The sequence below is a fragment of the Plutella xylostella genome, chromosome 5 (assembly GCF_932276165.1).
Source record: "Plutella xylostella chromosome 5, ilPluXylo3.1, whole genome shotgun sequence".
Lineage (NCBI taxonomy): Eukaryota > Metazoa > Arthropoda > Insecta > Lepidoptera > Plutellidae > Plutella > Plutella xylostella.
Genome location: NC_063985.1, coordinates 8783359 through 8798755, shown reverse-complemented (window position 1 = coordinate 8798755; position 15397 = coordinate 8783359). Strand labels below are relative to the sequence as shown.

At 38.1% G+C, this 15397-nt stretch overlaps 1 protein-coding gene across 1 annotated transcript; it reads left to right on the top strand.

The window, feature by feature from the left end:
- Positions 1-667: 667 nt before the first annotated feature.
- LOC105398034 (probable peroxisomal acyl-coenzyme A oxidase 1) lies at positions 668-10348 on the top strand. The gene is made up of 13 exons (XM_038112453.2): positions 668-868; positions 1211-1376; positions 3418-3586; positions 3797-3920; positions 4095-4339; positions 4474-4634; positions 4718-4880; positions 5010-5200; positions 5337-5486; positions 8181-8286; positions 8602-8754; positions 9184-9300; positions 9992-10348. Exons 1-13 carry the CDS (start codon positions 748-750, stop codon positions 10133-10135), a joined length of 2010 nt encoding a protein of 669 aa, XP_037968381.2. The 5' UTR covers positions 668-747; the 3' UTR covers positions 10136-10348.
- The last annotated feature ends 5049 nt before the right edge of the window (positions 10349-15397 follow it).

Genomic DNA, 15397 nt, shown 5'->3' with positions numbered 1-15397 from the left:
CAAGTTTAGTAGGTTCTATTCTTCCGACAAGTAGTAGGTTATATTTTGCTCCTACGCCCTCTCCCTCTAATCTACTGTCAGAAAAATAGTACCTCACTATGAATGCACAAAAAATACTACTACTGCTAGCTATGGGACGAACTCGAGCAACTCATGATCCCGAAAGGCCTCTACACACCAAAGCCGCTGACCCGGCGGCTCAGGCCGCCGGCTCAACCCGCCGGCCTCATTTTGAACAATCATGCCTCATTTTGTACTATGTTAACCCGCCGTTACTAGGCCGCCTGGCTATGCCGCCGGGTCAGCGGCTTTGGTGTGTAGAGGCCTGAAACCATCAGGAGACTTGACTTGCCCCATAGTGGGTTATGCGGCTATTGAGGTGGTGGCTCTAGGCCGTAACGACGGCTGGGTCTATCTCTTGGCGCGCCTCCGCACTGAACTAAGTATATTCAAACATACAAAAACAAAGGTGGCATTTTGTCAGTGAAGTTACATTTGCGGGTCATTGTAACTCTCATTCAGAGCAACTTTCTCTATGAGACCAAGTCTGAACTCCCGAAAAAACGGTAGTTCACTGATAAAATACTACTCTATATTATGACAGAGATAGAGGCGCGACGCGTGCGGTAATGGACTCCGCTCGCATTAACATATCACACGAGTTCACCGACACAATAATACCAGTTTGAGTTGAGTCGGTGAACAAGCCGTACTTTTACCGCGTCCGTTATTTAGTTGGTATTTATTATGAAACACCAAATAAACCCTGACCTGCAGAGAGAAAGAGACAACTGCTCATTTGATATAGCTGAGCTGACCACTATCATTGATGGATCTCCTGAGAAAACTAAGGAGAGAAAGGAGCGAGGTAAGTACAAAATGATATGTTTTTATTAAGTATGTGAGTATTTATATGATATTTAGGACGTTAGATTGCCTATGAAAACCGTTCAGGATTAAATATAAATAACCCATTTGAATGCATTATGTTGACTTGATAATGTAGAGTCACTGAACGAGCTATTAATAAACAGTACCTACCTAAGCCTGTGTTTATTATTCAATCTCGAAACATACCTAGGTAGTTACTTACCTAGTTATCACTAGTTAGATTTTTGCCGGTATCTTACTCAATGCGGTATCTACTAACTTTATTCGATGATGAAATGGATGCTGAGCTCTCTCAATCTCCACTGAACCCCGTTTTCAGAGGAATGTTTCCTGGTGAGCCTGTCGGAAGGGCCATCCACTGCGGTGCCCGAGGAGTACCTGAGCCACAGGGAGAAGTACGAGCGTGGGCTGCACAGCTCCTGCTACATCTTCAAACAGATACGCAAGTGGCAGGAGGAGGGCAAGATGGACATTAACAACTATCGGTACGTGTTTTTACACTACTCTGAACTACTACTTATACTTGTATTTTTATCTATTTATAGTATATTAACAAGGTTAGTGAGAGTAAGTACCAAGTTAGTACACAAAGTCGGTTTAGTTAGTAAAACATGCAATTTCTTCCAGCCAACCCTTGGTACGACGACTATGTAGGTATAAAAGTCCTTAATGTAGCATAGCAGGTGCCTTTCTCAGTTATGGTCAAACACACAGCAGTCCGTATTTTGCAACAAATGTTTACTCTGTTACCGATATAGGGCTTACTAAAGACCTACGACATGTATATATAAACTACTCTGTAATTGTACTGCCCTAAACTTGAATTTGTGAAAAACCATATGTATATAGGTCTCATTATTGACCATAAATTTAACTGGGAACCACACATCAATTATATTTGTAATAAATTACGTTCTATCCTAAGTAAACTATACCTACTAAAATATAAGATACCTTATAGGACACTACGTATGTTATATCTTGCACTTGCAGATTCCATAATTAGCTACGGACTAGGTAGCTATGGCCGTACATATAAAACTTACATAGAAAAAATATATAAATTACAGATAAGAATGTTAAAAACTATTGTCCCAATAAACATCAAGAATAAATTTAAAGATAACTACACACAACTGTTTAAGTTTTGTAAAGTCCTACCAATAGAAGAAAAAATCAAGTTGTCAATTTTAAAAGAAGAAAATCATCATATTTCCCAAATAGTGTATAAATCCCGCCCCAAAGCACTTCGAATTTTAACATCAACAAAAAAATGTATCTTGCCTAAATATCGGAATTGCTTTGGGATGAGACATTGGAGATACTTACTGCCCAAAACCATTAATGAATTGCCCCTAGATATGCAAAGTGTATACTTAAATTGTGGTTATAAAAAACAACTGAAGAGATGTTTCATAAAAAAATTATTGTAATCTGTACTGTATTCTTAACTATCTCATTGAATTGTGTTAACTTAACTTATAATATTTAATAACTAAATACCTACCATAAGTGATAACTACTAGCTAATTACTAATATACCTAAATATGTTAAATAATGCATGTGATATAAAAATATTTTACTATTAAGTAGCTCTTAAACCCTTAATGGATTTCTGCTGCTTGTATTAGGCATATTGTATTTTTTTTGTGTAATTTCTTATTCAATAAATAAATGAATGAATGAATTAATGTATAAATGAAATTCTTGTGTACCTATGCCTAAATAATTAAATTGACCTTAGGAAATGAACTAACAATGAGGAATCGTATTTTGTAAGCAAGTAGGTAGAAGTATCTATAACATGATTTAAATAATTATTGCATCGTTTGCGTTTCAAACTTATGCAATTTCAAAATTCTGTTATAAAACATAGTATGAAATGAAATAGTACCTAACTAGGTATCTATTATTAATACCAATTATAAACTACGAAGTGACTATTCTATTCTATTCTATTCTCTGTGGGGGTGTAAGTACCTGCACCTGGCTCTCTCGAATGGAACCTTTGTGCATATCCCCAAGGTCTAAACTGCCTTCCTAAGCTTGGACCATTTCCACACCACGCTGGTCCACTGCGGGTTGGTGGGTTCACATATCTAGATGTGCTAGATCTACCTAGATATGCAGGTTTCCTCACGATGTTTTCCTTCACCGTAAGAGCGATGGTATACATTGTACTTAAGTTAAAAGAACTCATTGGTACATGTCAGCGCCGGGATCGAACCCGCATCTCTGGCGTGAGAAGCGGGCGCTTACCCGACTGAGCTACCACCGCTCCTTACGAAGTGACTGTTTAAATATACATCTAAAATCTGCAAGCTGCAGCTGTGGCAGGCTGTGTGGTGGCGACACATAATACTATATGTATATTATAGAGATGCCTATGTCCAGTCGTAGCAGATTATGTTTTCCTCTTCAATGCTTTTGTAGGAGCCCACTTAACTATGCACCAAACAGTAGTAAATCGAATACGAGTATCCCAGAGCAGAGTTGTATGTGTCTCAATGAAGCCATGCGTTCAGGTACGTGATCGGCGGCATCCTGAGCTCGTCACTGGTGCGGGACGGGTCGGTGTTCGGGCTCCACTACATCATGTTCATGCCCGCCATCATCAACCTGGGCACGGAGGAGCAGCACCAGACCTGGCTGAAGAGGGCCTGGACATGCAGCATTATTGGGACGTTTGCTCAGGTGACGCATTATAAAATTCTTTCACACTCGCTTTTTTAGTAGCTGGATGATGGTCTTCTCTTGGAAGGACGCGGTCCTTGTTAGAGGCTTACGACGCTTAGAAGCTCTGGACATTTTGGAAATTACTTTTCATATTATACGTTATCAGCTTAACTGAGGGGCCATAAAATAAATTGGATATAAAATAATAAGAAGCTTTGCTAATTTCAGACTGAACTTGGCCATGGTACATTTATCAGAGGTTTGGAGACGACTGCTACCTACGACCCTGAAACTAAGGAGTTTGTGCTCAACACTCCAACCCTGACTTCCTACAAGTGGTGGCCTGGCGGGTGTATGTATGTCTCTGTTTATTTATAGTTCTAAAATACTATACCAATCCATATGAGTATTACTAGGTAATGATGACGTTTTAATTCCCTGGCGTATTCTATTCCTGGTGATCCTGGTCTATAGCATTAGCAAATAGGGACCTACTACTCCTAATTATAAGCGTATATCCTTGCAGTAGGACACACTTCAAACCATTGCATCGTGGTGGCGCAGCTCTACACCGGTGGCAAGTGCCACGGGATCCACTCCTTCATAGTTCAGATCCGGGATGAAGACACGCACATGCCGCTACCTGGCGTCAAGATCGGGAACATCGGAGCCAAGTTGGGGCTCAATGCGGTGGACAATGGCTACCTTGCCTTGGATCACGTCAGGATACCCAGGATGAATATGTTGATGCGACATGCTCAAGTTATGGAGGTAAATAACATTAATATCGTTAATTATATTATTATTTTTACCAAATATACGAGTAGCCTCATTGAGGTGACGATGCATCAGGAAACAAAGTCTGTTAGCTACCTAAGCGCTTAAATTCGCTCATCATGTTTCAGGATGGGACATACGTGAAATCCCGTAACAGTAAGTTGAACTATGGTGCCATGATGTTTGTAAGAGTGGTCATAGTCTTCGATATGTTGAACTACTTGACCAAGGCAGTCACCATTGCCACGAGGTATTCTGCAGTCCGAAGACAATGCCAGGTGAAAGAAGGGTAAGTTCAAAACTATCTGCGGTAGGTAAGCTTTTAGATTATATATAATAGGTGTTTTATTGGTGAAACTTATATGTTTTCAGGGAGCGAGAAGTCCAGATCTTGGACTACATGACTCAACAGCACAAGCTCTTTATTGGCATCTCCGCTGCGCACGCGCTGAGGATATCCGCCAACAGACTGTGGGACACCCTCAATGAGGTGTCCGACCAAATTGAACAAGGAAACCTGGAGAGGCTACCAGAGGTAACAGACTTGTATATAGTATAATGTGGTTTATCCAGTAACGGTAATGGAAGGTCAGAGATCAATATTTGAAAAGGACCTACTTTTTATGCGCATTTCCTCATAAATATTCTAACCTCTTACCTTCAGCTCCACGCCCTTGCCTGTTGCCTCAAAGCGATCAGCACGGCAGACACGGCGGCACTGGTGGAGCGGTGCCGGCTGGCGTGCGGCGGCCACGGCTACATGCTGTCGTCCAACCTGCCGCTCACGTACGGGCTGGTCACCGCCGCTTGCACCTACGAGGGGGAGAATACGGTGCTGCTGCTGCAGACTGCCAGGTGAGACTGTGTGATATGTGGAAAGAGAATAGCATAGAAAGTAGGTTGGAAATTGGTGGATATCCACTCATCCATTCACTAACCTGAAACCCTGTTTGATTGTTTTGTTATAATAATTTTTCAAATTACCTTCTAGGTTTTTAATGAAGACGTGGCAACAAATTGATACAGCGAAAACTACACCTACAATAGAATATCTGAAGATAACCAGCGATCCGAATTACGTGAACAAATGGGAGAAGTCAGTTGAGGGCATCATTCGTGGCTTCCAAGTTGTTGCTATGAGGTACCTAACCTTTTCTGTTTATCACCTACCACCACCAAGCTACGTAGGTACTCATTACACAATACACAACTGATACAAAAAAATTATGGAGCGTCATAAAAAATATCTGTGAAATATCAAACACTAAAACAAATGCTTCAATTACACTATTAAATAACAAAGATACACCAAAAGAATCTCTAAATGAGTGCAATACGTATTTCACAACAATAGGGAATGCTCTAGCTAATAAAATACTTACAGAAACTGGTCAAACTGAAACAAATCTTGCCTACTTGTCAAAGTCTAATTCTTCCCCAGCTTCCTCATTTTTTATGAACCCCACGGATAAGACTGAAATAATTGATTTAATTCGACAGTTAAAAAATGATAGCGCTCCTGGAATTGACGGAATACAAAACCTTTTACTCAAACATATTATACATACGATCATAGAACCCATTACTCATATATTTAATCTCAGTCTTTTGAACGGAGTCTTTCCATCTGTGTGGAAAACTGCATCTGTTACACCTGTTCATAAAGGAGGCGAAAAAAACAATCACTGTAACTACAGACCTATCTCCTTACTTGCCACTCTCTCCAAACTTCTAGAAAAGATTGTCAGTAAAAGGCTTGTAAATTTTCTCGAGACTAACAATATCCTTTCACCTACTCAGTTCGGGTTTAGGCAAGGGAAATGTACTGAAGATGCTGTACACACAATTCTTAATTCTATTTCATCCAAGCTTGACAAAAACGAATGCTGCATTGGTGCCTTCCTAGATCTAGCGAAGGCATTTGATACAGTGTCGGTCCCTATTCTCCTACAAAAACTCGAAAACATTGGAGTCAGAGGCATAACTCTAGACTGGTTCAGAAGTTACCTTACAAACAGGCAACAGCTAGTAAAAGTAGGAAGCAATTGTAGTGATCTCATGCCGATAAAATATGGAGTACCGCAAGGTAGCATACTGGGTCCAATTCTATTTCTTCTTTACATCAATGATATACACTCTTCTCTTCCATCCACCCTTAATGCAGAAGTAGTTTGCTATGCCGATGATACGGCGATTCTATTTTCTGGAAACTCTTGGAGTTCTGCAGAATCAAATGCTGTGGAAGGCCTTTCTAACATAGCAAAGTACCTATCAAGAAATTTACTGACCTTGAACACAACGAAAACTAAGTACATTTGTTTCCACAAGACAACTGCCTCACAGCCCAAAATATCTGTACCGTTAAAAATACACACATGCAATCGTCTGTCTGACTCCTGCTTCTGCGATAGCATCCTTCGAGTAGACGCAATTAAATATCTCGGCGTAATCTTAGACGAAAAGCTAAACTTTAATAAACATATTGATGCATTATCCACCAGGGCCAGAAAACTCATAAATATTATGAAACTTCTGCGCAATGGCGCTAACAAAGATACACTCCGACTGGTGTATGTAGCCTTGTGTGAATCGGTCCTCAGTTATTGCATATCTTGCTGGGGTGGTTCCTGTAAAAGTAATATGATCACTCTAGAAAGAGCTCAGAGATCGATCATAAAAGTTATGTACAAAAAACCTAGAAGATATCCAACCACTACCTTATATAAAGAATACAACATACTGAGTATACGGAAATTATTTATAATTAGAGTCGTCCTTCTTCAGCACCGTAAGACACTTAACTCCAGTAATTACAGCCAGCTACTAAAACAAAGAATATTTAGAATAGACACAGTGCCCGCCAATACCACATTTGCCCAAAGATTCCCGCCCTTCCTCCACCCCCATATCTACAACAAACTCGCTAAATCGTGTAACATTAAAGAGCTAACTACTAAAGCCGCACAAAAAGTAGTTTTGAAATGGCTTCACCATCTTAATTATTTTGAGACTGAAGAACTATTATTAATAAGGAAATAATTTAATGATTAACTTACCGCTGCTGCCCTTAAAATTTACTTCCTGCACTAAATTAATTACCTAAGTATATCATTATTAATATACAGACACTTACTTACATTGATTTTTCTATTATTAATATGTATTATTATTATTTATACTGATCTATCTATATATATATCATATACTTTTATTTATTATTATTATTATCTATATTTTAGTTTAGCTATATTCCATAAAATGTTTGGTTAACTACATTACTCCATACCCAACAATACATATTTTATTACTCAGTCGATTTATATTTATAAATAAGAATGCATGTTTCTTTGTTTTTAAATACCAAAATGGTTAATTTTTTGTTTAGAAGTTATTTTAATTTTAATTTTATTTTATTTTATTTTATTTTATTTTGTTACTAATGAATATAGTTAAGTCAACGAAAAATGTTCCTATGATTAATCTTAGTAATTTAAACATTGTTTACATTTGTTTTTACTGTAAGTGCTACCTACCTTCTTTGTTAATATTATACCTTTTATAACCGGTACACCGGCATCCACGACACAGGCCGAGCCTAGTGTGGAAGCCACCAAAACTCGTAAATTTACTAACTCACACACTTCCAATTTAATTTCATAATATTGTACTTTCATTTAAATTCATAGGTGTTTAAATAAATATTTTTGATTTTGATTTTTTGATTTTTTGATTTTGAACTATCCGATCACTTGTATTTTGTCTGTAGGTAGCAGGCCAGCATTAATCGACAAATCTAAACAAAGTTATTTATCATCTGCTTTGTGTATTTTTTCAGGAAAACTTCCAAATCATTTGAGATGATGAAGAGCAGGATGTTGTCGGGCATGTCGCAGGCGGACGCGTGGAACATGACGTCGGTGCAGCTGGTGGCTGCTGCCGAGGTCAGATAAATTATTTAATTTTTTTCACTTGATTGAACCGCGGTTTACACGGTAAAATAAACAAGGTTTCCTACGAATGCTCCGCGTGAGTGTTCGGACATGGTAGATGGAATGTAGTTACTCGTCTTCCAAATAGCGGAAACGGATAATGCTCTCTTTTCATATGAAACGGACCCAGGACCATGGAGTATGGATCGAGCTGACTCTTATCATGTATAGTCAGTTTTTAATGCTTTAATCTAAAGAAATCTTTGTGTACGATTTTTCAGCTTCTCTGTGACGTAAACGTTAAACCATAGGATGATTTCCTTCCAGGCGCACTGCAGAGCGGTGATGCTGCAGGCCTACTACGAGGCGACGGTGGCGGAGGTGGCAGCGGCATCCCCCGAGCTGGGGCCTGTGCTGCTGCAGCTGCTCGAGCTGTATGCAGCCTACTGGGCGCTGGAGAAGACGAGCGACTTGCTGCAGGTGAGAGCAAACACAAATAGCAACAGAAAATGCACAGTATAGATAAGTATATACGGTACAATTGATTGGTGATAGGTTATTGGAAGGCGTCTCACGCTATACCGGTTCATGGTCTCTGAATGAGAACTACAAATATTAATGTAAGTAGTTATTAGGAAACTCTTCGAAAATACCAACCTATATTTTTTGAAACTTTCATAATCTTTAGTTTAAATAAATATTTTTTTAATTTTTTTTCACATCATACAACAGTATTCTTAAATCTTACAAAGGGTAGAAGGTACGTATCGTTATACGTTCGGCACGTCAGTCATGTAAGTACTTACTTTGACTTTTGGACTGACAAAAAGATTCGAAATTCGTTTGTTTCTTTCAGGGTAAAGTTAATATAACATAATAATTATAATATTTTATTTGATACTTTCCCAGTACACGCCTATATCAGGAGACGATATTACCGAGCTGCAGGTCTGGTACGAAGAGCTACTCACGAAGATCAGACCAAACGCCGTGGGGCTGGTTGATGCCTTCGATATCAGAGATGATGTGAGTACCTAACATGAAATAAAATATGAATCACACTGTAAATTAAAGTCGGCTCCAGTTGAGCTTTCGGTATAAGAAAAATAAAGAAATAAGTAAGTATACCTAACGTTTTTTTGTGAATATGATGAGGAGGGTGGGTTTTTCGTAAATGCACATCCTGAAGTAAGTCACAGAGCTCTTCATTCTGAATAACAACTTTTGTTATAATAAGGTACCTTGGAATAATCGCGAATAAACATATGTACGGGGAGTACATATGTTTATTCGCGATTATTCCAAGGGAAGAGCTACTCACGAAGATCAGACCAAACGCCGTGGGGCTGGTTGATGCCTTCGATATCAGAGATGATGTGAGTACCTAACATGAAATAAAATATGAATCACACTGTAAATTAAAGTCGGCTCCAGTTGAGCTTTCGGTATAAGAAAAATAAAGAAATAAGTAAGTATACCTAACGTTTTTTTGTGAATATGATGAGGAGGGTGGGTTTTTCGTAAATGCACATCCTGAAGTAAGTCACAGAGCTCTTCATTCTGAATAACAACTTTTGTTATAATAAGGTACCTTGGAATAATCGCGAATAAACATATGTACTCCCCATACAGGCATACACCTCACTTACCCTGTATTATAGTGGCCAATAATTATTCTGATCTATTTCTTCAATCACTTTCTTTATACTTATTCCAGATATTACAATCAACCCTGGGAGCCTATGACGGGCGCGTGTACGAGCGTCTGTTCGAGGAGGCCCAGAAGGCACCCCTCAACGCGGAGCCCGTCAACCAGAGCTTCCACCAGTACCTGAAACCCTTCATGCAGGGGAAACTGTGATAGGATTTGCACATAATCATGAACTCTGATGTATTTATTGTTTTGGCTTTTTGAGCTGTTAAATACCCAGTGATAGAGGCGTATGGCACTCATGGTAAAGTTTTATTAAAGGGATAGTTCCTGAGTTCTGAGACAAGGGATCTCTATAGATTTATGTACGTAATTGTGTATATTTTTAACTTTTGATTTTCAAGTTTGACTGTTTGATTAAATAAAAGTATTTTATATTTTTGTATCCTTGTGTTTTTATTACGGCCGCTTTTAATAAACAAGACTTGTTATAGTGTAACGTGGTATAACGTATAACTCATCTCTCATCTCTAGTCGCTGAAATAAATCGTTCGAACGGTAGAATGATATATAGGTACTACTTAACTAAAAAAAAAAATCACGCACTCACGCCTTGTACTAATGTACTCCCTTGCGGGGTAAGCAGAGGTGCATTGCTGCACCCACTTTTCGCCAGAGTAGTTACTTAACTAAACCGATACTTAATCTAAAAAAATCGTTATAAATGCAGATGAATTCATAATTATTTATCTAACTATATACTTACTTACTAAGGTGTGTGAAGTTAGCAGCCTAAAGTTAGCAGCCTTTGAATAGCCGACCAAATTAAGATGGTCACTTCAGTCATTGCATACATTATCAATTAAAACACGTAAAAAGCCCCAAAACATTGGAATAACAATGCTAGGTATTCATATAAACACTATAATATGTTCTAAAATAAATAAATACTAAAAAATACGACGTTTACTTACTGATGCCCTTGTTGGTTTATGGATATTTTGTATGGGGGCACCAAGATGCCATAGACCTGCCAGCATCTCACCTAGTTTATTATGTGTGTAGACTCATAAGAAAACACTGACAGAAGTTTCATCAACATTGAAACGGTATAGCAGGTGTCCAGGAGCCACTTTCTGACAGATTTTGGGTGAAAAATGGACAATATTTCACGAATATTCAAGTTTGCAGGTGGAACCTGAAGGAATTCAGCTGCAAATGAGAATTCATATGAAAGGTATTATTTATACCTAGAAACGGTTTTCAGCAATTTCAGATTAAATGACTTTTGGTGAATATTCAAGGGGAAGATAGGAAAATAAAAGTTAGCAGCCCAAGATTACCATTTTGTATGGGGGCACCAAGATGCCATAGACCTGCCAGCATCTCACCTGGTTTATTATGTGTCTTGACTCATTATAAAACACTGACAGAAGTTTCATCAACATTGAAACGGTATAGCAGGTGTCCAGGAGCCACTTTCTGACAGATTTTGGGTAAAAATTCACAATATTTCACGAATAATCAAGTTTGCAGGTGGAACCTGAAGGAAATCAGCTGCAAATGATAGTTCATATCAAAGGTATTATTAATACCTAAAAAATGTTTTCAGCAACTTCAGAATAAATTACTTTTGGTGAATATTCAAGGGGAAGATCAGAAAATAAAAGTTAGCAGCCCAAGATTAACATTTTGTATGGGGGCACCAAGATGCCATAAACCTGCCAGCATCTCATCTGGTTTATAATGTGTGTTGACTCATTATAAAACACTGACAGAAGTTTCATCAACATTGAAACGGTATAGCAGGTGTCCAGGAGCCATTTTCTGACAGATTTTGGGTAAAAAAATCACAATATTTCACGAATAATCAAGTTTGCAGGTGGAACCTGAAGGAAATCAGCTGCAAATGATAGTTCATATGAAAGGTATTATTTATACCTAGAAACGGTTTTCAGCAATTTCAGATTAAATGACTTTTGGTGAATATTCAAGGGGAACATAAGAAAATAAAAGTTAGCAGCCCAAGATTACCATTTTGTATGGGGGCACCAAGATGCCATAGACCTGCCAGCATCTCACCTGGTTTATAATGTGTGTTGACTCATAATAAAACACTGACAGAAGTTTCATCAACATTGAAACGGTATAGCAGGTGTCCAGGAGCCACTTTCTGACAGATTTTGGGTAAAAAATCACAATATTTCACGAATAATCAAGTTTGCAGGTGGAACCTGAAGGAAATCAGCTGCAAATGATAGTTCATATGAAAGGTATTATTTATACCTAGAAATGACTTTCAGAAATTTCAGATTAAATGACTTTTGGTGAATATTCAAGGGGAAGATCAGAAAATAAAAGTTAGCAGCCCAAAATTACCATTTTGTATGGGGGCACCAAGATGCCATAGACCTGCCAGAATCTCACCTGGTTTATTATGTGTGTTGACTCATTATAAAACACTGACAGAAATTTCATTAACATTGAAACGGTATAGCAGGTGTCCAGGAGCCACTTTCTGACAGATTTTGGGTAAAAAATCACAATATTTCACGAATAATCAAGTTTGCAGGTGGAACCTCATGAAAATCAGCTGCAAATGATAGTCCATATAAAAGGTATTATTAATACCTAGAAACGGTTTTCAGCAATTTCAGATTAAATGACTTTTGGTGAATATTCAAGGGGAACATCAGAAAATAAAAGTTAGCAGCCCAAGATTACCATTTTGTATGGGGGCACCAAGATGCCATAGACCTGCCAGCATCTCACCTGGTTTATAATATGTGTTGACTCATAATAAAACACTGACAGAAGTTTCATCAACATTGAAACGGTATAGCAGGTGTCCAGGAGCCACTTTCTGACAGATTTTGGGTAAAAAATCACAATATTTCACGAATAATCAAGTTTGCAGGTGGAACCTGAAGGAAATCAGCTGCAAATGATAGGTCAATATGAAAGGTATTATTTATACCTAGAAACGGTTTTCAGCAATTTCAGATTAAATGACTTTTGGTGAATATTCAAGGGGAAGATCAGAAAATAAAAGTTAGTAGCCCAAAATTACCATTTTGTATGGGGGCACCAAGATGCCATAGACCTGCCAGAATTTCACCTGGTTTATTATGTGTGTTGACTCATTATAAAACACTGACAGAAATTTCATCAACATTGAAACTGTATAGCAGGTGTCCAGGAGCCATTTTCTGACAGATTTTGGGTAAAAAATCACAATATTTCACGAATAATCAAGTTTGCAGGTGGAACCTGAAGGAAATCAGCTGCAAATGATAGGTCAATATGAAAGGTATTATTTATACCTAGAAACGGTTTTCAGCAATTTCAGATTAAATGACTTTTGGTGAATATTCAAGGGGAAGATCAGAAAATAAAAGTTAGCAGCCCAAAATTACCATTTTGTATGGGGGCACCAAGATGCCATAGACCTGCCAGAATCTCACCTGGTTTATTATGTGTGTTGACTCATTATAAAACACTGACAGAAATTTCATTAACATTGAAACGGTATAGCAGGTGTCCAGGAGCCACTTTCTGACAGATTTTGTGTAAAAAATCACAATATTTCACGAATAATCAAGTTTGCAGGTGGAACCTGATGAAAATCAGCTGCAAATGATGGTCCATATAAAAGGTATTATTAATACCTAGAAACGGTTTTCAGCAATTTCAGATTAAATGACTTTTGGTGAATATTCAAGGGGAACATCAGAAAATAAAAGTTAGCAGCCCAAGATTACCATTTTGTATGGGGGCACCAAGATGCCATAGACCTGCCAGCATCTCACCTAGTTTATTATGTGTGGTGACTCATTATAAAACACTGACAGAAGTTTCATCAACATTGAAACGGTATAGCAGGTGTCCAGGAGCCACGTTCTGACAGATTTCGGGTAAAAAATCACAATATTTCACGAATAATCAAGTTTGCAGGTGGAACCTGAAGGAAATCAGCTGCAAATGATAGTTCATATGAAAGGTATTATTTATACCTAGAAACATTTTTCAGCAATTTCAGATAAAATGACTTTTGGTGAATATTCAAGGGGAAGATCAGAAAATAAAAGTTAGCAGCCCAAGATTACCATTTTGTATGGGGGCACCAAGATGCCATAGACCTGCCAGCATCTCACCTGGTTTATTATGTGTGGTGATTTATTATAAAACACTGACAGAAGTTTCATCATTATTGAAACGGTATAGCAGGTGTCCATGAGCCAGTTTCTGACAAATTTTGCGTAAAAATTCACAATATTTCACGAATAATCAAGTTTGCAGGTGGAACCTGATGAAAATCAGCTGCCAATGATAGTTCATATGAAAGGTATTATTAATACCTAGAAACGGTTTTCAGCAATTTCAGATTAAATGACTTTTGGTGAATATTCAAGGGGAACATCAGAAAATAAAAGTTAGCAGCCCAAGATTACCATTTTGTATGGGGGCACCAAGATGCCATAGACCTGCCAGCATCTCACCTGGTTTATTATGTGTGTTGAGTCATTATAAAACACTGACAGAAGTTTCATCAACATTGAAACGGTATAGCAGGTGTCCAGGAGCCGATTTCTGACAGATTTTGGGTAAAAAATCACAATATTTCACGAATAATCAAGTTTGCAGGTGGAACCTGGAGGAAAACAGTTGCAAATGATAGTTCATATGAAATACATTATTTATACTTAGAAACGGTTTTCAGCAATTTCAGATTAAATGACTTTTGGTGAATATTCAAGGGGAAGATCAGAAAATAAAAGTTAGCAGCCCAAAATTACCATTTTGTATGGGGGCACCAAGATGCCATAGACCTGCCAGAATCTCACCTGGTTTATTATGTGTGTTGACTCATTATAAAACACTGACAGAAATTTCATCAACATTGAAACTGTATAGCAGGTGTCCAGGAGCCACTTTCTGACAGATTTAGGGTAAAAAATCACAATATTTCACGAAAAATCAATTTTGCAGGTGAAACCTGAAGGAAATCAGCTGCAAATGATAGTCCATATAAAAGGTATTATTAATACCTAGAGACGCTTTTCAGCAATTGCAGATTAAATGCCTTTTGGTGAATATTCAAGGGGAAGAACAGAAAATAAAAGTTAGCAGCCCAAGATTACCATTTTGTATGGGGGCACCAAGATGCCATAGACCTGCCAGCATCTCACCTGATTTATTATGTGTGTTGACTCATTACAAAACATTGACAGAAGTTTCATCAACATTGAAACGGTATAGCACGTGTTCAAGAGCCACTTTCTGACATAAGTTAGTTTTTTTGTACTTACGACAAAAAAACTGTACTTATAGAAAAGGACAATACTCTTATCAGTATCACAAAAGGCCATCTTTTCAGCCTAACTCTTTCCGCCATACATTACGCATGACGCATGACGCAGGTGTGAGCCTTTGATGGCATGCCGACTAGTGTTATTTTATAGTTGGGAACCC

Coding starts and splice junctions, on each gene's coding strand:
- LOC105398034 (XM_038112453.2), top strand. CDS start 748: ATGAAACACCAAATAAACCCTGACCTGCAGAGAGAAAGAGACAACTGC. Junction 3,921..4,094: donor CAAGTGGTGGCCTGGCGGGT/GTATGTATGTCT, acceptor ATATCCTTGCAG/TAGGACACACTTCAAACCAT. Junction 4,635..4,717: donor CAATGCCAGGTGAAAGAAGG/GTAAGTTCAAAA, acceptor ATATGTTTTCAG/GGAGCGAGAAGTCCAGATCT.